The 26,014-nt window shown below is 56.6% G+C and overlaps 1 protein-coding gene across 10 annotated transcripts in view; it reads right to left on the bottom strand.

Moving 5' to 3' along the window:
* Positions 1 to 26,014, bottom strand: part of LOC131518666 (protein monoglycylase TTLL8-like) — an 89,406-nt gene that overhangs the window by 20,921 nt on the left and 42,471 nt on the right. For 7 of the 10 annotated variants that reach the window (XR_009265226.1, XM_058740941.1, XM_058740944.1 and 4 more), the window contains 2 exons: positions 25,380 to 25,794; positions 24,286 to 24,766 (listed from right to left, as the gene is read on the bottom strand). Coding sequence is in view for 9 of the 10 variants with exons in the window: in XM_058740941.1 (XP_058596924.1) it covers positions 24,286 to 24,766; positions 25,380 to 25,794 (896 nt within the window). In the remaining variant the exon portion in view is untranslated. Of the gene's footprint in view, positions 1 to 1,777; positions 2,708 to 4,193; positions 4,683 to 11,942; positions 12,086 to 24,285; positions 24,767 to 25,379; positions 25,795 to 26,014 lie in introns of those variants that run through there. The other 3 variants (XM_058740946.1, XM_058740947.1, XM_058740949.1) reach the window with 3 other exon arrangements.

Genomic DNA, 26,014 nt, shown 5'->3' with positions numbered 1-26,014 from the left:
ACAAAGGTCAGGCCAGAAAAGCACCTGTGGGCAATGCGGCCCAGGGTCGCTGGTGTACCAGGAACTCCAGTGGGGCAGGGAGTGGGGCGTGGGGGGGGGGGGGGCTGGCTGAGAGCCCCAGGGCCCTGCCGTGGGTGGGGTGGGGACGGAGAAGTAGCCGCGCCCCAACCTCCCCGGGGTTTTCCGTTGGACTTCTCGGGGCTTCCCGGGCCAGGCTGGGGGCTGTCTGCACGCAGGGACCCTCCTTCCAGGAGCATGTCTTTGGGGCGGGATCTGCGTCTCTCCCCTCCCCCCAAGCTGCCCCCACCGACCCCGAGCTCCAGCCGGAAGACAGGACCTTGTCCTGGGTTCCACCGGCCCCGGCGGGTCTGCTCTGCGCAGCCCACGGTGCCGTGACCCCAAGCACCAGGGCGCATTCAGCACCGAGGCCCCTGCCCCGCGCCGCGGGCATCGCTGGCTCTGGGGTCCTCTGCTTCTGTCCCCCGAGCTCTCGAAGTCAGCTCAGCAAGGACGGTTTTCACGGAACGCTTCCCGAGGCCCCGGAACAGTCTTCCCGTGGGAACTTGTGGGCTGGAAGGGTCTGGGCGCAGGCGCAGGGGTCGCCAGAGGCTGCCCCCCTCTCCCTGCTCGCCTCCTTTCCCGAGCAAACCCCTCCTCTGAGCCCGCTGCGGGCCCCTCCCCCACGGCTCAGCTGCCCCCTCACCCCATCTTCCCCCAACCCCGCCCCCATCCGGGCACCGATGTGGCCGCGGGGCCTGGCTGAGTGTGCAGTGACCCCCTTTCCCCGCGCTGCGTACCCTGCCCCCTCCGGGCCCCCGCTCTCCCCTTACCCCTCCTCCCTTTTTCTCCAGGATTTTTTCTCCTCCTCACAGCCGCTGGGTCGAAGGGGCTAAGTCCTACCCCGTCCTGTCCCCATGTGGGACCTCGGCTGGGGCCCAGCGCGGCCTCCACTCACACCCAGCTGCCCTCACCCTCAGCTCTCCATGTCTGATGGCAAAACCAAGGTTCCTTCCCTGAAACCTGCCCCCCTCCCCCCGGCCTCCCACTTCAGGAAACATCTCCAGCAGCCAAGAAGCTGAAGTCGGGTTCTAGGGTCCACTTTGATGTCGCCTTGTGCACGGGATCCTCCCCCGCCCCTCGCCAAGCCAGCTCCCTGTGGGTGGGGCCCAGACCACCATCCCCCCCACCTGGACCCAGCTGTCTCCTCTGCACCCACCGGTCCCACCAGCAGCCAGAGGGAGACTGTCCTGGGCACTCACGGGTCCCTGCACCTCGGATCTGAGCCCGTGCCCCTGCCTGGCCCCCTGCTCTCCCCCCCCCCTCCCCCGCAACAAGCCCCTCGCTGAGCTCCCCGGACCCTCTGCTGGATACACTCCCAGGGCTTGTGAGGCTGCTGTTCCTCCCAGAAGAGGGAACTCGTCCTCAAGTGCCTCCGGGGTGGCCTGGGCACCGCCCCTGGAGGCCACCCCAGTCCCCTTCACAGTCAGCACCCCCGACATCTTTTGTTGTGCGCTGTACCAGTTAGAACACAAATGCCCCCCAAGGTCACAGGGCACGCAGCGGGCCCTCAGACTTCCCTCCGCCCCATGTTCATGTCCTTTCTGTGCGCACGTCCCTGCTGCATCGCCCGCTGTTGCCATGACACCTTCTAGGCTGCGTCCCCACCGCGCCGAGACCAGTGGTGGGCCGGGGGCACCGCCTGGGGCACGGTGCTGCTGAACGCCTCCCTCAGGTAAGGCTGAGTCAGCTGGCCCGAGCGAACGTCCCGGGGGCTCACCTGAGAACAGGAGAGGCCACATTCTGCAATGTGGGGGATGGCCAGGCTCTGGTAAGTGCTCCAGGTCAGGGCCAGGAGCGCCGCAGCGTGCCCAGCGGGCATCCGGCCCGAGTGACAGCTGCCGGGGAGCGCGGTGTGCGCGCGCATGGGGGCGAGCCTGCGGGAGGTCCCGTGAAGCTGCCGCTTGCCTGTGCAGCCTGCACTCCAGCCCCAGAGACAAACGGGAGAGTCTTGAGTGAGTTTGCTCCCTGGGGCAGACACTCCCCATCCTGGTGGAAAGGAGCCCAAGTGGGCTGGCCGAAAGCACAGCCCCACAGCTTCCTGCCAGGTCCTGGCTCAGGCCGTGGGGCCTTCGGACCCTGGCCAGAGGCCCACGCAGTTTTAGGGTGCCAAAGGAGGCATCTGGAACCTCGAGTCTTTGGGGTTTCAGGTTACTGGGTGCCCCTCGGGGCCAGTCTCTGGATCAGGGCTGGCTGTGGGCCCATGGGGCTGGGGAGCTGTCCCCCGTGCCCCGTGGCTCCTGGGTGTACCCCCATTTCTCAGGCACTCATCTTGACGGTGGGGGATGGATGGGGGGCCGATGGCCGCGGTTGTTAAGCTTGGCTGGGTCTTCCCAGGTGCCAAGAGCCAACCGTGCAGGAGAACTCTCCCGGAGCGGGACCTGGGACCCCACGCCACTTCCAGGGTGTCCCCGTCTCCGCTCAGACGCGAGAGGCTGCCCCCTCCGCTGAGCCCTCCGCCCAGAAGACGACACCCGGGGCCTGGCTTCTGCTCAGGAATCACCCTGTGCCTTTTTTTCTCATCGGAATCCTTCTGTGTATGGACGTTTCCAGGCAGAAGCTCACGGCACCTAGTCTGCTCCAGCCTTCGTTCAGGGCGGCAGGAAGGAAAGAACTGAGGCATGGCTCTGGGACCCCTGTGTCTCCTCCCCGCCTGGGCAGGCCCAGACTCCGTGTCCGGGCTCCTTCCTGCATCTGGTGGGCAGGTGTGAGCGTCTCCGGCCCCGGGGGGGGGGGGGCATCATGCTCCGAGTGGGGGCACGTGAAGTGATAGACAGCTGGGGATCTGCCTGGAACCCCAACAGGGCACCCCAGGTTTGGAGGGGAGCTGACTCTGAGTGGCCATCCCCAGGCTGGACGCCCTGCACGGGTGGGCCCCTGGGACGGTGCAGCTGCACTGGCCCACGTGCCCCATGAAGTGGACCCAGGATGAAGGAGCCTCGGCCCCAAGGATAGCACCTGCCAATGAACATCGCCCAAGGCCGTGGTCCCTGCCCTCCTGCAACCCTGGCCCAGTTTCCAGAGCCCACAACCCAGCCCCCCTCCATGCTGGGCCAGGGCCTCACCTCTGCCCCACCTGGTTTATAGCATGCACGGGTTGGGACTTCTGTGGTCCCTGCTGGGCTGGGCACCCCACCGCACGCTGCTGGTGAGGCAGAGCGAACGGAGATGGGGCTCCTATCCTACGTGTGCTCCCCTGTGGCCACGATGCCCAGGAGAGGGAGAGCCCGATGCCAGCCACTGTGCTGAGTAGCAGAGTGGCAGCAGGCTGGCATGTCTGGGGGTCACCGAGGAAGGCCAGGCATTGGTCTTCCCACTGTCCCTGGTCTAGCCCGCCTCCGGCACCTTCGGCCTCTGGGTCAGCCAGATGGGGTGAGTCAGAAGAAAATGTGCTTCCCCAAGGGGCTCACGCTGCGTGGACTCAAGTGGGAACTGGGGTACCACATGACTTCAAGGGCACAGGCTTTCCTCGAGCGAGGCCATATGGCCACTCAGGCCCCAAGTCCCTGCTCTGTGGCTGCCCCAGGATGGGCCCACTTGCTAGGTGACCACGTGGCACCCTGAATGCCCCATCCCAGTGCCAAAGGGATGCAGGTGACCAGAAGTGGATGGAGGATCCAACCAACCACATGCCATCACGGTCGGGGGTGGGGGTGTGGAGAAGCATGGTGGGGATCCCCCCCCTCCATCCCCCCCACTCCCCCCCATTCCCCCACTCCCTTCCCCTCCCCCCCCTCCTGTCTTGGGGGGAAGGGCAGGCTATGGACTCTCTCCGTGTCCACAAAGTGCTGATCCTGGTTCTTCGTCATAAGCCCCACTGTTGCATGTAGGCTTGGGGGGCTGAGACACCCAGCCTGAGCCCAGAGAGGATGCAGGGGCCCACCCTCCTAGGAGCTTCTGTAGCCGGAGTGGCCCCCTGATGACCAGATGGCCCAGAAGTCCAACTGTGGTTGTATCTGAGGGGTCTGACCCAGGGAGGGCACCCCCTTCACGCCAGGTTGGTGCAAAGAACCTGGACCAGCACAGCGAGATTTTTGTTGAATAAATGAGTGAATAAATAACGCCTTCCCTGAGACCTCCGGCTGGGACACGGGGTGGGGGGAGGGGAGGCGGGGGGGGGGCGGTGCCTTCCAGCAAGGAGGAGCTCCAGAGGAGGGGGCTCCTTGGAGGAGCCCGGGACGCCAGGGGGCTGTTTGTGTTCCTCTGCCCAGGGCCGCGCGGGGCGTCCTCCTCTGGCGGAGGAGGGGTACGCGGGTGTATGGATGTGGGGCGCAGGCGCCGCGGTGGGGTGGGGGTCCGTAAGAAATACCATGCTGAAGTCGCACAATTTCGCTAAAATAGCTCCGTATACAAGGTCTCACATCTATGTGTCGGTTTCCAGAGAAACCAGCCACGCTCTAGGGGCCGCGGGGCCAGGGCGCGTCTGTCCCATCCCAGTCCTCGGCGGCGTCCTGGTCCTCGGCGTCACGGGGTCGACGCGCCGCCGCCCCGCCCGCCGCCCAAGGGCACGAAGGAGGCGCCCTGCAGGACCGCGGCGCAGAAGGAGCGGCAGCGCTTGCAGGGCCGGGCGGGCGGCAACGAGCCGCGGCACACTAGGCAGGGCGCTGGGAGGTCCCGGGGCAGCCCTTGGGGGGAGAGAGAGACGCCCTGAGACCGCGCCCACCTGCCCCGGCCACGCCCACCCGCCGCCGACCACGCCGAGCCCCAGGCCCTACGGCCGGCCCGGGAAGTCAGGCCCACCACCCCGGAGCAGGCCCGCTGGCCCCCAGAGACCTGTTGCCCTAAGACCGCGCCCTGGCCACACTCGCTGGTTGCTGACGCTGCTCCCTAGGGCGCGCCTACCTCATGGCCACCCCGGGCAAGGCCAGGGTCTAGTCCAGTCCCAGCCGGCTCCCAAGTCCACCCACTTCCACACAGACCCTAACCTTCTTTCCCCGGCTTTCAGAAAACCCCAGACTTACACTCAAGGCCAAGGGGGCCGTGTCTAGGGGCATCCCTGGAGTGAAGGCTGTGGGGACTGGGGATTGTCTCCTTTGCCCTGCTCATCTGCCCTCACAACCCTCTGCCTGTTCTCCCCTCCGGAGGGGTGGGTGGCCCTAGCCAGGTAGACTAGGCGCCCCCTCAGCGGCCCTGGCCCTCCACCTGTAGGGAGGCAAGCAGAGGGCTTGCTGTAGAGGTCATGAGCACATTTAAAGTCCGTGGAGCCCACAGCCCCATTATCACCCATGACCCTGCTCCCCATAGCCAGCCTTGGTGTCCGCCCCTTGGAGCAGGGCCCAGGAGCACGTGCCTAGTGCCCCCAGAATGTCCCGCAGCCCTTGCTTAGGAGGCCAGGGAGGAGCCTGCTTGCGAAGGGTGGAGGTTTTCGGGCCATGTGGGCATGGAGGGGGCCGCGGGAACCCCAGACCTCTGGCCCTCTTCCCCCGAACTCTCCCACTGGTGCCTGAAGAGGGGCCACTGTCTCCGGCTTGTCCTCTAGCCTCCTTAGTCCCCCCAGCCCTCCTCACCACAGGCTGTGCCCAGAAGGACCCAGCTCCACTCGCCCTGGCAGGTCTGAGCTCAGACCCTGTCCCCTCTGGGCCTGGACCTAGATGGGCTGTGGGCATGCAATTGGGTGTCAAGAGGTGAGGGCCAGGTGGCAGCCACCCTTGCCCACTGCCAGTGGCTCTGGGTCAGGACCCAGAGCCCCGGGCAGCCCAGTGGCTGGAGGGGCTCCGATGGGAGGCTGGGATGTTGGGGCCGGGGGCTGCCAGAGCTGACAGATGAGGCCTGGTCTCAGTGCTGCTGTTCTGCCCACTGGCTGCCTGGGGGTGGGGGCACTGACCCCCCGGGGGAGCCGTCCACCTCACAGGCAGGCTGGTCTCTGTGCCGGCCCCCGCCCCCCGGACACCAGTGCGCTGGCCCAGGAGGTGGTGACCTTGTCGGGTGAGGGTGTTGTGGCCAGGAGGGCTGCGGACGGGTGGCCCGGCAGTGTCCGTGACAGGTGAGGGTGGGCAGACTGGCCGTCTGGAGAGGTCATCCCCCTGTGCTGAAGCTGCTGCTTCAGGATAACCACACAGCTACTCTGACACCCCAGGATGGGGGAGGCCAGCAGGCAAGTGACATCGTGTGCCCTTCGTGGGGGGGGCAGTCAAGGTCTCCAAGAAGCTGAAACCTTGGCCAGGCTCCCTCTGCCTTTGTCCTCCGGGCCTCCAGCCTTTGATCCGAGGTTGCCCCCAGGGGTCTGGCCGGCCCTCTTTAGGGCGTGGGGTGGGCCTGGGCCAAGCTCCTTCTGCTCCCCCGCTGTGCTGAGGCCTAGTCAGCCTTCGGGCTGCGGGCTGCCCGTAGCCCAGAAACCCAGCTGGCAAGCGTGCAGGGGCAGGGCAGGGCTCCCCAGGCTTTCCTGGCCTGGGGGCCAGGGGCTCCCCAGCCAGCAGCCGCCCAGCCCAGGAGTGCCACGGGCCTGGACGCCACGCCTATCAGAGTCACCCACCACCAATGGCCGGTGCTGAGTCACTCCTCCAGGGGTCTGGGCGGGGTGGGTGGGAGCAGGGCCACCCAGCCCCTATGCAAAGCAGCCGACGGCTTCCTGGAGCCTCGAGCAGATACTGAGCCAGAGCCCGGGAACGATGCCACCCTGAGGGGCTGGGACAAGCCTGTCCCACAGGACACGCCAGGGCCTGCGTGGGGCACGAGGGTGTGAGAGGCGGGGGTGCAGGCAGGCACATTGGCCAAGGACAGCAGCTCTGCCCACCAACGCACCCCAGGGCCAAACAGAGCCCGCCCTGGGGCCAGAAGGGACAGAGGCCAGGCCAGCTTCAAGCCAAGGAGGACGGGGCCAGGGACTGGTAGCCAGAGGTGGGTGGAGGGAGTGGGATTTGGAAGGAGAGGCCTTGACCCTGAGCCCTGGGCCTGGCTGGGGGGAGGGCTAAGCAGCAGGACAGGCGCGCCTCAGGCATCTTGCGGGTGTGAAAGGGAAGGTGGGGGGCGCTGGATGGGGGTGCACTCAGGAACGGGTGGTCTGGGGTCCAGACCACCCTTGCGGTGGAAACCACCGGACCCGGGGCATAAAGTATGAAAAGCATTTTCTTAAAAGCAACAAAACACTGGCAAAAAGCAAGGAATTCTCTGAACAAGGCTGCGGGCAGGTGGGCCTTTCTCTGGGGCTTTGCCAGCCAGGGTCACCAGGAGCCCAAGGTTCCAAGGCCTCATGGGGTGTGGAGGACAGAAGAGGGATGAGAGACACCCACCCTAGGTGCAAAGGTGAACGAACATATCCCGCCCTGCCCTGCCCTGCGCCCCGGGACTTTGAGAGTGCCACGTGGTGCTGAGCAGTGCCGTGGAAATCCCAGAGGAAACGGACCCTGAGCTAGCCTCTGAACAGATTTTCATGACAACTTCTTGTCCCTGGGCTGGGGTGAGGGTCCCAGAGCATCAGGCTTTGGACTTAAAACGAGCGGCCTTCCTGGGGGCAGCAGGGGCACCAGTCCCCAATCCCCACAAGTAATTTATTTTGAGAAAATGAGGCATTTGTAATAAAATGTGAGCGAGCCTCAGGAAGTGTATGAGAGCCTGACCCCAAACTTCAAGTGTGAGAATTACGGGCCATCAGCCGGCAGGCTGCGAGCTACATGCTTTTGGGTGGGTTCGGGGCTCACCGGCAGGGAAAGGAGCCACAAATATGACCAAATAGCTTTATCAGAAAGCAGAACTTCTCAAAAGTGAAGCTATAAGATAACTAAAATTAGAATTTCTGGGGCGGGATCACAGAGTACCAGACACTGATGAGACATGTTGGGAGGCCGCTCCAGAGACCAAACAAGCGAGGGACGGGAGGTCTGGAGGTCAGCGAGCCACAGGGCTTCACAAACACCATGGAGCCACCAGGGAAGGAGGCAATGGCTTCGAGTTTCCCGTAACTGATTAGGGCACCAGTATGCAGATTAAGGAAGTTCCAGTTACAAGGATAAAAAAGGACAACACAGCTGGACGCAGCGGGCAGAACGGAGGGCTCTCCTGGGGAGGAAGGCAGCCGCCAGGCCCGGGGAACGAGCGAGCGAGGGTGGGGGGACCCCACGGCAGAGGAGGAGCCATCTCGGGAGCACCGGCCAGAAAGACCTCTGCAGCCCCAAAAGGAGGGTGCGCGTGCCGCCCCCAGGCCCCGCCCGAGGGACATTCTAGAGCTGACTTGAGCAGAGTCCATGTTGAAAGTCTGAGACGCGTGGAGGCATGAAGGGCGAGAGGAATGTAGGTGGGTAGGTACAGAAAGACACAGACGGTGTAAGCAGTGATAAGAACAACACCCAGTGGGATTAAAATAAAGACAGGATTAAACTGTAAGACGACAGCTGCAAGAAACCAGGGGTGTGGCACCTGCCGGGCGGGAGGGTCACCGTTTGGGCTGGGCAGGGGTAGAGGACGATTTTCTTAACTTCAGACTCTGGTAACTAGTAATTCAAGCAGCCCCCGAAAGAGCAGAAATAGAGTGGATCACCTCCAAACTGGAAGAAGGAACAGCTAAAGAAAAAAACAATCCAAGCAGGTAAGTGACGTTGTAGGCCTCCAGGTTCCTGCCTGCTGTGCCCTCGGACCAGCAGGACGTCGTCACTTTGCACTCCCTACGGCCTGCTCTCCCGGCTCACCCATTCTGGAGGAAGCTTGCCGCGGTGTTCGGAGGCCCCGTGGCAAGGCGCTGAGGCCCCCAGCCGCGTGAGTGGGCCTTGGTGGAGGTGGGCCCAGCCTCCGTCAACCCTGCAGATACAGCCCCCGCCAGCATCTGATCCCGTGAGAGAGACTGGGGGGCCAGCCCTGCACAGTTAGGCCACCCTTGGATTCCTGACCCCCAGAAACTCACGGGATAGTGTTTGTTGCTTTAACTTTTTAAAAAACGTTTGTTTATTTTGAGAGAGAGAGAGAGAGCAGGTGGGGGAGGGGTAGAGAGAGAGAGGGAGAGAGAGGCTCCCAAGCAGGCTCCCCACTGTCAGCGAAGAGCCCGACGAGGCTCGATCCCGTGAACTGTGAGATCACGACCCGAGCCGAAACCAAGAGTCAGACACTCAACCACTTAACCGACTGAGCCCCCCAGGGGCCGTTGCTTAACTTCTGGATTAGTCTGTTATGCAATAATAGATTACTACAGAATATACAGGTACACGTGTGTAAATGATCACAGAAAACGTCAATATTAAAGGCATCACTTAAAAGAGTGTTGTCAATATCTGGATTAAAAAAATCAAATTTTAGGGGTGCCTGGGTGGCTCAGTAGATTAAGCATCCGGGGGCGCCTGGGTGGCGCAGTCGTTTAAGCGGCCTACTTCAGCCAGGTCACGATCTCGCGGTCCGTGAGTTCGAGCCCCGCGTCAGGCTCTGGGCTGATGGCTCGGAGCCTGGAGCCTGTTTCCGATTCTGTGTCTCCCTCTCTCTCTGCCCCTCCCCCGTTCATGCTCTGTCTCTCTCTCTGTCCCAAAAATAAATTTAAAAAGTTGAAAAAAAAAAAAATTAAAAAAAAAAAAAAAAAAAAGATTAAGCATCCGATTTCAGCTCAGGTATTGATCTTGCCGTTCCCGAATTCAAGCCCCGCCTCAGGCTCTATGCTGACAGCTCAGAGCCTGGAGCCTGTTTCAGATTCTGTGTCTCCCTCTCTCTCTGCCCTTTTGCCACTCACAGTCGGTCTCTCTCAAAAGTAAACATTAAAAAAAAATTAAAAAGTCAAATTTTATGCAGAGAAATAGGTAAAAATATAAGGTTAGAGAATGGTTGAAAGGAAGAGATACACCAGGCAAATTCTAACCAAAATAAAATCAATCACAGTCCAAAAAATATAAACCAAAAGTGGACAGAATTATGAGAGACAGATACGTTCCCCAAAATTCTTATTGTACTTTGCTTAGCAGTTGATAGAAAAAGCAGACCAAAAAAAAAAAAAAAACCAAAAAAAAACCAAAAAAAAAACAAACAAACAGAAAAACAACTCGGTTAATAATACAAAAGATTTGAACAACACAATGAATAAACCTGATCCCACTTTACCCGACAATTGCAGGGTTCACATTATTTTTGAGCACTGAGCAGCACTGACAAAAAATGACCACACAAAGCAACTTACCACAAACGCCCGAGTATTGTAGTGAGACAGACCATAGTCTCTGGTCAAGATACAGTTACGCTAACAAGAAAACAAAAGCTAACTATAAAACCAGATGCTAACACATTGATGGGAAACCAATTTCTAAATTATGAAGGATTAAAGAAATAATTGTAATGGAGATCAGAAAATACTGAACCAAACAGTACAAAAAATACTATATTCAAAAATTTTCGGATGCAGTTACAGTAGAAAATAAAGAGAAACAGATTCTTAAATGCATGTATTGATAACAAACATTGAAAATTAATGAGCCACCCGTCCAGCTAAAGAAGTTACTAAAAGAACAAATCGGATAGTAAAGGTAAAAACAAAAGTAAGCAAAATGGGAAATACAAAGTTGAACAAAACACCGGTTCTCTGAAAAAGCCGAGTGAAAGCTGACAAAACCCTGGCTGATGAGGGCAGGGGCGGGTAACCAGTGTCAGGAACAAAGGTGGCAGTGGCATCATCCCGCTATAGACAGGAAGGGCTGGGAAGGGGGAAGGTTTGTTTCACATTCCTGGATCCATCAGTGCCATTTGCCACATCAGCAGAATACTAAGATCGTCTCAACAGAAGCAGGGAGATCACCTGATACATTCTGTGTCATTCATGAGGGAAGGGAGGGAGAAAGGGCGGAGGGAGGAAGGAGGGAGGGAGGGAGGGAGGAAGGAGGGAGGGAGGAAAGGAGGAAGGAAGGGAGGGAGAAAGGGAGGAAGGAAGGGAGGAAGGAAGGAAAGGAAGGAAGGGGGAAGGAAGAAGGAAGGGAAGGAAGGGGGAAGGGAGGGAGGAAGGAAGGGAGGGAGAAAGGGAGGAAGGAAGGGAGGAAGGGAGGGAGGAAGGAAGGAAAGGAAGGAAGGGAGGGAGGAAGGAAGGGAGGAAGAAGGGAGGGAGGGAGGGAAGGAAGGGAGAGAGAAAGGAAGGGGGAAGGAAGAAGGAAGGAAGGAAGGAAGGAAGGAAGGAAGGAAGGAAGGAAGGAAGGAAGAAGGAAGGGAAGGAAAAGGAAGGGAAGGAAGGAGGGAGGGAGGGAGTAAGGAAGGAAGAAGGAAGGAAAGGAAGGAAGGGGGTAAGGGAGGAAGGAGGGAGGGAGGGAGGAAGCCAAGAGGGAGGGCGGGGGCAGGATGGAGGAAGGAGGGGAAGACCACTCAGCAAACAAGGGGGTGGCGGGAGCCGCGTCTGACTGACGTGACGAGGTGTGCATGGAGACTCCGCGGCTGGCACCCGGGTGGGTTCCTGCCCACTCTCACTACCGGAGGTTCTCAGTGCAATGAGGCAAGAACGAGAAACAAAGGCCTAAAGACGAGAAAGGAAGACACGGGGTGATGTGGTTCTGTGGAAACTCCAAAGGCATCTACAAACTACTAGAACCAAGAAGTGAATTTATCAGCACTTTGGGCTATAGTGTCAATGTACAAAGAACAATGGAATATTCTATACCTTGGCGCAAGGAATTGGAAAATAAAATTTAAAACGCCATTTGTAACACTTGCGAGTGGATACTCAAAAGAAAAAAGTCAAACTCCCAGAAACAGAGCAGAAAAGTGGCTGCCAGGGGCTGGGTGCAGGGGACACAGGGAGAGGCTGGTCAAAGGGTCCACACACAGATGACTATGGTCTGAGGACGTCGTGTAAGACACGGTGACTACAGATGAGAACGCTGTATGGAATAACTGAAATTTGTCAGAGAGTAGATTTTATATATTCTCACCAAAAAAAAAAAAAAAAAGATAAAAAAGCACCATTTATAAAAGTATCAAAATTTATAGAATACATTTATAAAAGTATCAAGAATATATCAAATACATCTGAGTAAGTTTGACTTAAAAAACTCTGAGCTAAGACATCGCAGAGGAAAGCCAAGGAGCACGTGGGTGGCCTGGGACGCGTCACGCCTCACGCTGGACGTCTCCGTACCGAAATGACCTGCAGATTTGATGGAATCGCAGTCAAAAGCCCACCAGGTCTTTCTTGGAGCGATGTGCAAGCGGGTGGCCAAATTTATATGAAAATTCAAAAGACAGAGAATAGCTTTCTTTTAAATGTTAAAATAAAGATTTTTGTAGAGAAAACAACAAACAAAGCAGAAAAACCCAAAGACGGGGAACAGCCAGGGCAACATTGAGGAGGAAATCGTGCTGGGAGAACTTGCCCTGTCGCATTCCAGAACAGTTTTCCAAAGTACTGGAGACAGTGATGAAGCGGGGTGTTGGTACAAGGAAAGGTGAGCTGAAACAGAACACAGCACAGAGGAGCCAGAATTCGTTCCGGAGAGTCTGTTTCTGACGAGGCGCCAAGCAGTTCAGGGTGGAGAAACCAGCCCTTTCGGGAACGGCGCCGGGTCCGCTGGCCGTCGCTACGAAAACCACATGGACTTGGCGCCTTCCCGCCATGCGCGAAAATTAACTCAGGATGGATGACAGATCAAACTGTGAAGGTCAAAGCCACAGGGCTTCCAGAAGGAGCCACTGGAGAGCATCTCTATGACTTGGGCGTGGGCGAAGCCATTTCAGACGAGAGGCCAAGGGCCCTGTCACAAAAGGAAAAGCTGACAAATTAGGCTCCGTGAAATACTTCTAGCCTTCAAACGGCGTCACCAAGAAAGCGAAAGGGCAGGCCACTGACTCGGAGAAACGATTCTCAATACGCAGACCTGACAGCCTGTATGAAAAGCGCCAAATAAATAATGAGACAAACGACCTAATTTAAAAATGGGCAGACGGGGGCGCCTGGGTGGCGCAGTCGGTTAAGCGTCCGACTTCAGCCAGGTCACGATCTCGCGGTCTGTGAGTTCGAGCCCCGCGTCGGGCTCTGGGCCGATGGCTCGGAGCCTGGAGCCTGTTTCCGATTCTGTGTCTCCCTCTCTCTCTGCCCCTCCCCCGTTCATGCTCTGTCTCTCTCTGTCCCAAAAATAAATAAAAAACGTTGGAAAAAAAAAATAAAAATAAAAAAAATAAAAAAATAAAAAAATAAAAAAATAAAAATGGGCAGACGGCGGGGCGCCTGGGTGGCTCAGTCGGTTGAGCGTCTGACTTCGGCTCAGGTCATGATCTCACGGTCGTGAGTTCGAGCCCCGCGTCGTGCTCTGTGCTGACAGCTCGGAGACTGGAGCCCTCTTCGGATTCTGTGTCTCCCTCTCTCTCTGACCCTCCCCCGTTCATGCTCTGTCTCTCTCTGTCTCAAAAATAAATAAACATCAAAAAAAAAAAAAATTTAAAAATAAAGGTCGAAAAAGTACAAAGATTTAAAAAAAAAAAAAAGTGGGCAGACAGCAGCCACGGGCACTTCACAAGGACGCCTGTAGAGCCAGCAAACACAGGGCGATGTGTCCAGCGTGATTTGTCGTCAGGGGAACACAAATTAAAGCACGCTTACCAGAGCGGCCGCAAACCTAAGGGTCACGATACCGAGGTGGGCGAGGATGCGCGGCAGCCAGAACTCACAGACACGGGAGGGAGCCCGGAACGTCAGGCCCATGGCGGAAAGCCAGCAGTTTCTTCCAAAGCCAAGGGTGAGCCTCGCGGTGGCCGGCAAAGCAGGAGGACCGGCCTCTGGCGTCCACACAGACCGGCGCCCTCACGGCCGTGCCGAGCAGGACGCAAGCCCCCGGCCGTCGCAGGCGCAGCGGGCAGACCCCCGGACCTCTGCGGGGACAGCGAGCCCACGACAGGCCGGGTGCGACAGGCGGTGTGAGCGCGCGGTGGGAAGCCATCCGTGCTGACCAGCGGGTAGCGGTTGTCTCCGACGGCCGGAGTATAGAACAGGGCGCGGGGGCTTCCCGCAGCGGGGACCCCTCACCCGGGCGGGGGTGGTGCAGGTGTCTGCGCAAGACCTGCTCTCACTGTGTGCATGCCGTGCCTCGAGAGCATGGTGTAAAAAGAGGTCCCGTTTGCTACGGCGTTAAAGCCACCGATGCCTAGGGAAAGAACCCTGGCGAAGTATGTGCCAGACCCCTACCGCCAACACACAAAACACAGCTGAGAGGAGAAGCCTCAGTTAAAAGGAGCAGATCGTGATCACGGTCTGAAAGACACAATATGAGAAAGGCATCAATTCTCCCCAGAGTGACCTGCAGATTCAAGGTGATCCCAGACAAAACCCCAGCAACTTCTCTCTCCTTCCTTCCTTCCTTCCTTCCTTCCTTCCTTCCTTCCTTCCTTCCTTCCTTCCTTCGGAGTGGACAGGCTGATTCTGAGATCTCTGCAGAAATGCAGGGGACCGAGAATAGCTCCTGAACACAACGTGCTTCCCGCCTGCTGGGGACCTGCCGTGGCCCAGGGTCGCGGTGCAGCAAAGGCTCCAGGCACACCGCTCGGTTGGCCGGCTGGCTGGGAACACAGACCTGCCGGGAGGATGAGGGGTCTCGTGGAGCTGGCCGGTGGCCTGGCTGGTGGCCCGGAAGCCCGGGGCTAGCCTGCACAGAGCCCTCCCGGCGCAGCCGATCTGCCGCCCCGTGGCAGGGACACGCTGGCTTCTGCCCCGCGAGCCGGAGCCCTTGGCCGCGTGGGATGCTCACAGCGGACTCCTGGCTCACTCTGCGGTGCCCGGAACGGAGAGAAGCCCCGGACAGGTGGCGCTGGCCTGGGGACAGCCGGCGGGCGGTGGGGATGTGTCCTGCCCTGGAAGGGACACCTGTGCAAGGTGGTGGCAAAGTGTGAGGCTCAGCTGCGGTGACTCAGGAGGCAGAAGATCCCCTTGATCCGTTTGTGGCACCGGCAGGAGTGCTTGGGGGCAGCAAGCTGGATTTCGGTCGCCATCTGTGGAGGGGGCAGCAGACGCCGTGACAGGGACAGAGGGAAGTCTGTCGCCTCTTTGCTCTTGTATTTATTTTTTTACAACCCTTTACAAAGGTAAAGACCACTCCTGGCCCACAGGCCACATGGAAACAGGCTGCGGTTTGCCGACCCCTGACCCAGCATGCGGTGGTGTGCCTTTTGTCGCCTCGGCAACCAGCAACAGGCGACTGTTGGGGTGTTCGGTGGCACCCCAGGCCGTCTGCCACCCGTGTGGTACTGTGCAGTCAGTGCTGGGCCCGCGCCCTGCTTCCTCGCCCCCTCCGGGGGACGCGGCCATCTCCTCGCTGCTGGGCACGGAGCTTGCCCCAGACCGCCGGGTCTCTGCACCCTCCGCTGGCAGCTGGGCCCCAGGAGGGCTTAGTTCTGGCTCTGCCACCCGGATTCTCCTGTGGGGGCGGCAGGGTCCTTGAGCACCAAAACAGGGTCCATCCCCAGTAGCCCTGGCCCTTCAGATGAATGTTCCAGAAGGGAGTAAGGGATGGTGGAAGAAAAGGAGAACTGATTTTGTGGCCATGGATGGGGGACAGGAGCATGCACCTGCGGGGAGCTCTTAGAGCCTGGAGGTGCAGGATGGGGCCGTCTGGTGCTGTCCGTCCTGCAGACCCGGCATGCAGCCCAGAGGCACCGTCTAGCAGTGGCTGTGACTGGGTCTGACCCGCCACTGGGTCTCCCACCTCCATCCGTGGGCTGTGAAACCAGCTGGGTTATGGCAGGCACGGCCACCAAGGTGCAGCGTCTCAGCCACACGGCCCATGTGGCACAGCCGAAGCAAGTTTAACAGCAAAGCCCAACTGGAGAGACCTGTGCTCTCCAGGCCGTGCATGAAGTGTGGGAGCCGAGCGGACCGAAGCTTCTCCGGGGGCGTGGGGGGCTGCTTTTCAGCCCATCTATTGCACCCCATGTTGGCAATGACATCAAAGATCAGAGGTCAGTCTCAACTCTGTCGTGTGGGTCTTTGTGAGTAACAGGTCTGCCACGGACTGTGCCCTGACTGTCCGAAATAAGACCCACCAGTGCCCCCTGGGACCCACCGCACGCGAGTCCTGGGTGTGGAGGACACGGCTGAGGTCAGTGCCGCAGGCTGGCCTCTTCCTGCCACCTGGAACCTGACGACGGCAGCCTTGAACAAACACGTACCAGACAAGTTGAACGGATTTGGTGTCAGTGTCTGTCGGCCAGACTAATCTGAGCGGCCAGTAGAGTGGACACTTGTGTCAAAACTCGCCAGAGGCCGAGGACCGATGGGGGGATTGTTGGGAGGGACGGTCCTCCACGGGTCTTTTGAGCACCCTACACGCTTTGTTGGGTGTGCCAAGAATGCAAGGCCCTGACTGCCCTTTACCCGGGCCATTTCTCAGGGTCATGTTTGCAGTGAGCAGTCCTGAGGGATGAGATGCTCTCTCCCTCCAGACCGAGAGCAGGCTTGCTTACTGCTTGCTAGTAAAGCAGCAGGGGCGCCTGGGTGGCTCAGCGGGCTCAGGTCATGATCTCACGCTCGGTGGGATCTAACCCCATGTGGGGCTCTGCGCTGACAGCACAGAGCCTGCTTGGGATTCTCTCTCTCCCTCTCTTTGCCCCTCCCCGACTCACTTGCACACGTGCATTCTGTCTCAAAATAAACAAACATTAAAAAAACTAAAGTGGCGGATTCCCCGAATCAGTGACACAACAAACACACTGTGTGTAGCACACACCTGGGCCATATCACATCATCTTCATGGGACTGTCATAGACGTGCTGCTACCCGTGCTGTGCAACGAATAATAATGTCCTTTGTCTCTGATCTAGGAATCTCACGTCTTCTGCCAGCATCCATGAAACAGCCACAGGCCAAGTGAATCCCGGACCAGATCTGTCTTTGTGGCTCATGGCTATCCGGAGGAAGGAGAGAGGATGTAGAATCCAGAAGATGTAGGATCGTCACGTCTGGGACTTGGAGCCTGACACCGTGATTGGGACACTTTTGGAGCAGGAGGCAGTGAGCGTATCTTTTCTGTAGAAGGTAAGTGAATACTGGTGACCAAGACATTGGATTGTTGTACGTTTGGTTATTGTTCAGAACATATTCGCTCCTCTCCTCCTCCTCCTTCTTGTCGTAAGTGTCCTTCCTCGCCTACTGACTTGAGTCTGGCCGGTGCCATGTGTGCAGCTGTGATAGAAGCTTCCAGGTGCCTGCATGGTTTGGCTTGCTCTCTCACGCTGATACCACCTGCCGCGTGAAGAAGACGCCCTGGGGAGCCACGGATCCCAGGAGGAGGAGACACGTGGAGCAAATCTGAACCAACCTGCAGGCTGGAGCCCAGATCAGCGTTCCCCAGCTGAACCCAGCATTGCTGCCGCTGACCCGAAGACATGTGAAAAATAAATGCTTGCTGGATAAATGCCAGTGGGGTAGGGGAGAAAGGTGCCTTTGCTATGTAGTGTGATTCCTGCAGGAACCTCATTAAAAAACCAGGGGCGCCTGGGGGGGCTCCGTCGGTTGGGCGTCCGACTTCGGCTCAGGTCATGATCTCACGGTTTGTGGGTTCGAGCCCCACATCGGGCTCTGTGCTGACAGCTCGGAGCCTGGAGTCGCTTCGGATTCTGTGTCTCCCTTTCTCTCTGCCCCTCCCCTGCTTGCACTCTGTCTCTGTCTCTCAAAAGTAAATAAACATTAAAAAAAAAAAAAAAAGATTCTCTCTCCCTCTGCCCCTCTTCCATGCTCATGCTCTTTCTCTCAAAAAATAAAAATAAAATAAATGGAACAACAATAACAAAAGATGTTATTTTCTTTAAGTAATTTCTACACCCAACGTGGGACTCAAAACCCTGAGATGGAGAGTCACATGGGCTACAGACTGAGCCACCCAGGTGCCTTGAAGATCTTTTTAATAGATGAACCCACCAAGGGACTTGCATCTGGACTATCTAGAGAACTCCTGCAAGCCAATAGGAATAGAATAACCAAAAACATTGTCCAAATGCAAAAATGGCACTTCACCAGAGTATGTTCAAATGGAACATAAATAGGAAAAGGTGCCAAACTTCATTAGTCATCAGGGAAGGCAAACCGAAGCTACGATGTGAAGCCACTGCTTGTCTACAGAATGGCCCAAATCGAAAGACAACAGCTAGTGTTGGTAGGAGCACAGAGCCACTGGAATGCCCTCACGTTGCTGTGGATGTAAACTGGCACATTCACTCTGGGAAATTCCTTAGCAGCGCCTGCCAAAGCTGAATCCAAGACTCCGCGTCCCATTGCTACGGAACGGGGTAGATGTGTGTTCTCCGAGCTGGAGAGCAGTCATAGCAGCGCTATTTGTAATCGTCTGAATCAGAAATGACGTAAATGCCAAGAAATAGTAGTGTGAATAAATTCTGGTTGAGAATGAATTTTAACTACACGTGAGAAAAAAAAAAAAATCCAGCCGTATGTCAAATCCAACATCAAACAAAGTTAAAAAACCAATTGATGTTATCACTACTTTAATGGTACAAAGGAGAAAAAGCTGACGATAACTTCATAGGTGCAAAAAACGGTTTTGAGAAAATTCATTACATACAATACAAATTTGAAAGAAATTAGAATAATTATAAAGAATTAGAGTAATAATTGGTAAGAATTAGAAACTTCTTTAACATGCTAGAGTGTCGATACATTTACATTTATATCCATGACTTACAAAGACCTAGGAAAAACGTCATTATCAATGAGGAAATGTTAGAAACATTCACTTTAAAATCAGGAATTCAAAAATAATACCCAATACTGTATAGGAAGTTCTAGCCAGGACAATATGACAAGACAAAGGAATTACAGACAAGGGTGGAATGGAAGGTAGGAAGCTATTTGCACGTGATATAGAATTACTTATGTAGAAAACTCAGAATATACATACGCATTTTTAGAAACCGTGAGAGAGTTTAGAAATGTGGCAGTATAGAAAATTAAAATATGAAAGGCAGTTACATCCTACATACCAGCAGCAAGCAATGAGAAAATTACACCACACGCAGCTACAAGACTATCAGGGTACTAAGAATAACCCTAATGAAAGATGTACACAATCTCTATTGGGTAAGTTGTGAAACTTAAAGAAGACGTAAGTAAATGGAGAAATATATCACGCTCATTGGTAGGAAGATAAGATTTCATTAATTTGTCAATTTCCCCCCAATTGATCTAGGGATTCAATGCAAATCCAATCAAAATCTCAATAGGATTTGTTGTGGAACTTGATAAAAACAATTATGATATTTATATAGAAGGGAATGAATCCAAGAAGGACCAGAACCCTTAGGAAGATGGGCAGAGAGGCAAATTGTCCCTCAGATGTGAAGACAGTACAGCCTTGGGGTGGGGGTGGGGGTGCAGATTCATCTGTGGAATAGAACAGACACTCCAGAGACAGACCCATGCATGTACAGAGTGAGATGTCAGTTCACAGTGGGAAAGAAAGGCATTTTTCAACAAATAAATGAAACAAAGTTGTTATTCCTACGGAGAGAGATAAAATTTTTCAAATAAATTTTTTAATTAAAAATTTTTTAAATGTTTATTTATATTTGAGAGAGAGAGAGTGTGGGAGGGGTAGAAAGAGAGGGAGACACAGAATCTGAAGCAGGCTCCAGGCCCGATGCAGGGCTCAAACTCATGAGCTGTGAGATCACAACCTGAGCCGAAATCAGACGCTCAACCGACTGAGCCACCCAGGCGCCCCAAAGATAAAATTTGATTGTTACCACACCATAGTCAAACATCAACTCCAGATAGGTTAGGACTTATATGTCAAAGATAAAATTTGAAACTTAATAATAAACGTAGATAAATAATCTTTTAAACCTCACGGTAAGGAAAATTATCTTTTTTCCTTAAAAAAGTTTATTTATTTCTTTTGAGAGAGAGAGAGAGAGAGAGAATGAGAGTAGGGGAGGAGCAGAGAGAGAGGGAGAGAGAGAATCCCAACCAGCCATCCAGGTTCCCTAAGGAAAAGTTTCTTTCTTTCTTTTTTTTTTTTAACGTTTATTTATTTTTGAGACAGAGAGAGAGAGCATGAACAGGGGAGGGTCAGAGAAAGAGGGAGACACAGAATCGGAAACAGGCTCCAGGCTCCGAGCCATCAGCACAGAGCCCGACGCGGGGCTCGAACTCACGGACCGCGAGATCGTGACCTGGCGGAAGTCGGACGCTCAACCGACTGCGCCACCCAGGCGCCCCTAATTTTTTTTTTTTAACGTTTATTTATTTTTGAGACAGAGAGACAGAGCATGAACAGGGGAGGGTCAGAGAAAGAGGGAGACACAGAATCTGAAACAGGCTCCAGGCTCCGAGCCATCAGCACAGAGCCCGACGCGGGGCTCGAACTCACAGACCGCGAGATCATGACTTGAGACGAAGTTGGACACTTAACCGACTGAGCCACCCAGGCGCCCCTGAGTTTCTTGAGACAAAAGTAGCAGTGACTTTTAAAAATATATACTGATAGCTTTGGCCACATTAAAATTCACAGTTTTCATCAAAAGATACCTTTAAAACACTGAAAATGCAGTTACAAACTGGGAGAAACTGTTCACAATAGATACGACGAGCGTAACAACCCTACAGAAAACCAGGCAAAAGAGATGAACAGATATTTCCCAGAAGAGGAATCTACATAATTAACAAACGCACACTGAGATGTTTAACACAACCAGTGAAATGTAAATCAAGATCGCAACAAGGCTGCTTTCTTAGGTCTATTTGGCTGGTGACAATGAGCTAGCAATCCCGCTCTGAAGCATCTACTCACAAGAAACGCTCACCCGTGCACAAGAGACACATGCAAGGATGTTCCAAGAGTCATCGATCACAACAGCGAAGCCTGGAAACGATCTAAATACACAACACAGGAACACGGAAGAATAATCGTGAGACAGTCGCACAAAGAAATGAGCTACAGTAAAGATGCAAGAGCACAGATGAATTTTAGCAAAATTTGATAATTTGGTGAATGTGTAAGCGCGATGCCCTTCTTAAAGAAGTAAAAACAGGGGCGCCTGGGTGGCGCAGTCGGTTGAGCGTCCGACTTCCGCCAGGTCACGATCTCGCGGTCCGTGAGTTCGAGCCCCGCGTCGGGCTCTGGGCTCGTGGCTCGGAGCCTGGAGCCTGTTTCCGATTCTGTGTCTCCCTCTCTCTCTGCCCCTCCCCCGTTCGTGCTCTGTCTCTGTCTGTCCCAAAATAAATAAAAAACATTAAAAAAAAAAAAAAAAAAAAGAAGTAAAAACAGCTTAAAAAGAAAAGTCTTTGAAGAATAGCTATAGATGCAACAAAAGGAGAATGGTCCCCTCAGGGGTGGTGCAGGGAGACAGGGGTGCCAGAGACGGGTGGGTGCGGATACTGTTTGGTTCTAAATATGTTTTTAAGACAATCTGAATAAGAACGGGCCATGTAAGGACAAACAGCGGAACTATGCCATGAGCCAAGGATTATGACCAACCAGAGCATATGCACCTGAGATGCAGTGAATGAACTTTATTGTACACAGTGCAATAAAGTAAGAAAAAGACACAAAAGGTATAATGATGGCAAGGAAAAAGAAAACTCTTCAGATGACATAACTGTGTATGTGAGAAATAATAATAATCTTCAGGTTATTCAGAAGAAATAAAATTATTCCGAGAAATAAACATAATCTTCAACTATATTAACAGAATTGATAGAAATGTTAGCCAGATGGCTGGATTAAAAAGAAATCAGTTCATAAAAATCAATCCCATTTCTATCAACCAGCCACAATCTGTAGAAAAAACACAAAGTTTAATAGTACTTACCCTAGAATAAAAAATAAAAACACATATAAGACTAAATCTAACTTTTAAAAAGTGCAAACAGGGGCGCCTGGGTGGCTCAGTCGGTTGAGCGTCCGACTTCGGCTCAGGTCACGATCTCGCGGTCTGTGAGTTCGAGCCCCGCGTCAGGCTCTGTGCTGACGGCTCGGATCTGGAGCCTGCTTCCGATTCTGTGTCTCCCTCTCTCTCTGCCCCTCTCCCACTCACATCCGTCTCTCAGAAATAAATAAAATGTAAAAATCCTTGAAACATGTTTGTAAAACTCTTTTTGGTGCGTCTTGACAAGCTGGCTCTGTAACTGGTATGGAAGTAAAGGGGTCAAGAGTCCAGAAGAGCGGAGTCATTTCTGAGGAAGAAAAACAAGATCGTGGGACTTGCCTGACCAGCCCAGCGACGCCCTAGTGGGCTGCAGTGACGAGGACATTGCGGCACCGGCCCAGGGCAGACGGACAGACCGACGGAGCTCACCAGAAAGTCCAGGGACACCGTCCGTGACAGCAGCAAGCTGCAGGTAGGTGGGGAGGGCCTTTCCACGGTGGGGAGCCCCGTAAAAGTGCGATCAAACCCATCTCACGCCACACGCCAAATCAACTCCAGGAGCATCAAAGACCGAAACGCACGAGCAAGTGGCACTTACAGAAGAAGCCGCCACTGGAGCCTGTCTTCACAAGCTCAGGGTAAGGGTACCAGCCACAAAAATCACCAACCGTAGAGGAAAAGGCTGACCAGCTTGGGTTTATCAAAATCAAGGTGGTTCTGCATGTCATAAGGAAGCAAAAAGACAAATCACAAAGTGGGGACAGTATTTGCAACAGTCAACGGAAAAGGAGAATCCAGAATAGACGTCACTCCTACAAGTCGAGAAGAAAGAGACCCTTCCGGAAGAAGAGTCTACGGACAATTGGACGGAAGGCTCAGGTGGGTACTTCTCAGGAGGGGAAACACACGTCTGAAAATGGGCCATCTGACTGGTAAGCAGCAAAATGCGAATGAGCGCCATCGCGCTGTCTCCAGAGGCGAACACGAAGACGCATGCTGACACCAAGTGTCGGCAGCAGCAGGAGGCACGGCCCCGGTGTGAATGCAGTCAGAGTGCAGGCCCTTTGGCCGTGCCCATAAGGCCCAGTGTACCGGGTTCAAGACCCCCTCCCCATGAAGTCACGTCCACTTGGAACCTGTGAATCTGCCATTGTTTAGAAACAGCCTTTGCAGATGTCATCAGGTTAAGATGTCACCCTGGAGGGAGGGGGTGGGCCCCAATCCAACAGCAGTGTCCTTACAAGAGCGAACTTTGGACACAGAGACACAGAGAAAGAACACCACGTCAGGACGGGGTGCAGCCTGGAGTGGCCCAAGGACAAGCCAAGGAGCCCCAACATTACGAGCAGCCAGCAGGAGCTGGACGAGACAAGGAGGGATTCTTCCCTACAGCCTTGAGAGCACGGCCCTGCGAACACCTTGACTCCAGACTTCAGGCTCCAGGACGTTCACAGAACACCTTTCTGTCATTAAGCCAGCCGTCGGCAGTGCTGTGTTACCGCAGCTAAGTTGAGGCTGTGTGCACCCCTCAACGCTACGCTTCTAGAAAGATGCCTGTGGAAAGGTGCACGCTGTGTTTTTTGGTAACAGCAAACAACCCGGAAAGAGGCGAGATGCTGAGCGGGAGGGCCGAGCGGCCTCAGTGGCAGACTGGACATGAGGTGAGGAGAGTGGGCGGGACTGGGGGTGTCCTCCCGCCTGAGGCCGGCCAGCGCTGAGGACAACCCGTGCCTTCGCCCCACAGACACTTACTGGGCACTGCCCGTGGGTCCCTGCACAGCCCCAGCTGCTGGGGTGAGCAGTGAAGACAGCAGAAGATCGCTGCCATTAGGGACCTGCACTCCAGGGGAGAGAGCCAGCCAGCAGACGGACGGACGGCAAGGACGCTCTGGTGCCAGGGAGGGAGGGGGGGGTGAAAGGGGGGGAGAAAGGGAGGGAGGTGTGGGGAGAGAGACAGAGACCCAGGCAGGTGGAGGGAACAGCAGGTGTGTTTCAGGAGGAACTGAACCAGGCAGGGGTGTGGCAGCCGCCGGGCTCCCGCCTTTTCCTCACGCATACCTTCCGGCCACTCTGGGGAAGGGCACTGAGGTACAGACCCGGCAGGGCCACCCCCAGAGACTCGGGGCTGCCCCACACCTGTCTTGTGCCCTGAGCCCGGGCCCAGGACAGGCTGGCAGGCCACGCAGGGTCAGCTCCGTCGGGAACCTCGGAAAACCGAATGCGGGAGACCAGTGGCCCGCTGGCGCCCGTCCCGACCCGATGCGCACCACACCGCACACAGAGCGACACAGAGGCCACCCACTCGCTCCTGTGAGGGGCCCCGGGAACTGCTGCTGCGGGGACCCCGCGACCCCAACAGCCCGGCCACTCCCAGGCCCGGGCCGGTGCCCCCACGGCACACGCTCCCCGCCCCCGCCTCGCCCTGGAGGCCACGGAGCAGGCCACCCCGAGCAGCCCGCGGTGTCAGCGCCCCCGCAGCGTTACCTGGTGGCGTGAGCGGCTGGAACAGGGCGCCCTCCGGTGTCTTCACGCTCGGGAGCACGGCCGGCCGAGCCCGCGCGCTTACCGTGTCGGCCCCCGAGCGTCTGTCGGACTCGGCTTTGGGGAGGCGGATTTTCGGGGCCTGACCGTCCGCGAGTTGAAAGTCACGAGTGGGGACCGCTGACTTCCTGGCGGACTGCGCCTCGCAGCGTCTCTCGGCCGGCCTCTTGAGGGGCGCGGGCAGGGTGCAAGCGAGCGCCTGTGCGTCGTCCGGCCTCAAGTCCCCGCGCACAGCCGTCGGGGGGCGGCCCGGAGCCAGGCCTGGCACGGCCGAGGGGGACCGCACCTTCAGCGGCTGAGGGTCCAGGAGCGCGGATGGACAGTTAGCGCTGGAAATGGGCGGCATCTGCTTCCTGGCTCTGCGCACACCAACGCCTTCCACACACAGGTCGGACCCGTGGAAGGGCGGAGGCTCCACAGCAGGCTGGGAGGAGGAGGGCCGCGTTGGGGGTGCGGCTGGCCCTGCCCAGAGACCCGTGCTCCCCTCTCCCGCACCTGCTGGCCGGCCCGCTGGCTGGAGAAGCACGGGCCGCGCTTCTCTGTGGCTGGGCTGCCCACCAGCCCCCCTCCCCCCGCCCGCCCCCTGCTCCAAGGAGGCTCGGACACGGGGTCCTCCCCAGGCAGCCCGAGGGCCCGGCAAAGTGAACACCCAGCCCGGTGGCCTGGCCGGCAGGAAGACTCCCAGCAGGGAGTGGGTGTCGGAAAGACCCCTGAAGGAGGACTCGGTTTTCATCAGGGGGGAGGAGGGGGGACACTGCAGGCCTGGAAAGGAACAGCCTAGTATTCGGAGTCTGGACACCATGGACCTCCCACGAGTCCAGGCAGGGGGCCTCCCTGTGGTGGCCACAGAGCGGGGGGCATGGCTGCGGAGGAGCGGAGCAAAGGTGGCCAGAGCCGGGGGAGTCTCCCCTGGGGGTGGGGGGCGTCCGGAGTCACTGCCCAGTTTGCCTGAAGTGGCTGCAGCCACGGAGGGACAGGCAGCAGCAGGTGCGACCGCACCCCCCCCCCCCCCCCGCCCCGGTCCCGCCCCCACTCACCTGTCTCCACAGCAACTCAAAGTTGCCGACGTCGCAGTTGCGGTCAACCTTGCGACCCACCACCACCTTGATGGTGTCCTCCTGCACCTGGGCGCACAGCTGTGCCGTGACGGGCGTGGACGCGTGCATGGTGGGGCTGGAGTTGATCTCGATCAGCCAGGGCTGGAAGTCGCGGCCCAGGATGAAGTCGGCCCCGTACAGCTCGAAGCTGTTCTTGCGTGGCTCCACGTGGTCCTGCACGGCCCGCTTCATGGCCGGGTAGATGACGCTGGCCCACACGGCCCCGCGGCCCCTCTTCTGCAGGTACTCCTGGAACCTGGTGCTGGTCCACATGTTGTGGTAGGGCAGCAGGGGGCTGCGTTCCTCGTCGTTCTTCAGGTGCTTCTGGATGGAGTTGTTGCACAGATGGACGGCGCTGCGAGCCAAGGCCACGGTCAGGCCGTGGCCCCGGGGACTCTGGACCTGCGACCCGGACCCTGCCACCCAGGCCCCCAAAACCCTTATGCCCCACCGACCCTGACGCCCGCGCAGACACCTCCCCCCACGGGCCCCCACACCACCGCCAACCCCCCCTCCGGGACTCAGCTCTCGTGGCCCCGCCCCCTGGCTCAGGGCGGCTGCAGGAGGGGCTCAGA

The sequence above is a fragment of the Neofelis nebulosa genome, chromosome 8 (genome assembly GCF_028018385.1).
Source record: "Neofelis nebulosa isolate mNeoNeb1 chromosome 8, mNeoNeb1.pri, whole genome shotgun sequence".
NCBI classification, from domain to species: domain Eukaryota; kingdom Metazoa; phylum Chordata; class Mammalia; order Carnivora; family Felidae; genus Neofelis; species Neofelis nebulosa.
Note: the sequence above shows the minus strand (reverse complement) of the source record. Positions and strands in the feature narration are given on the sequence as shown.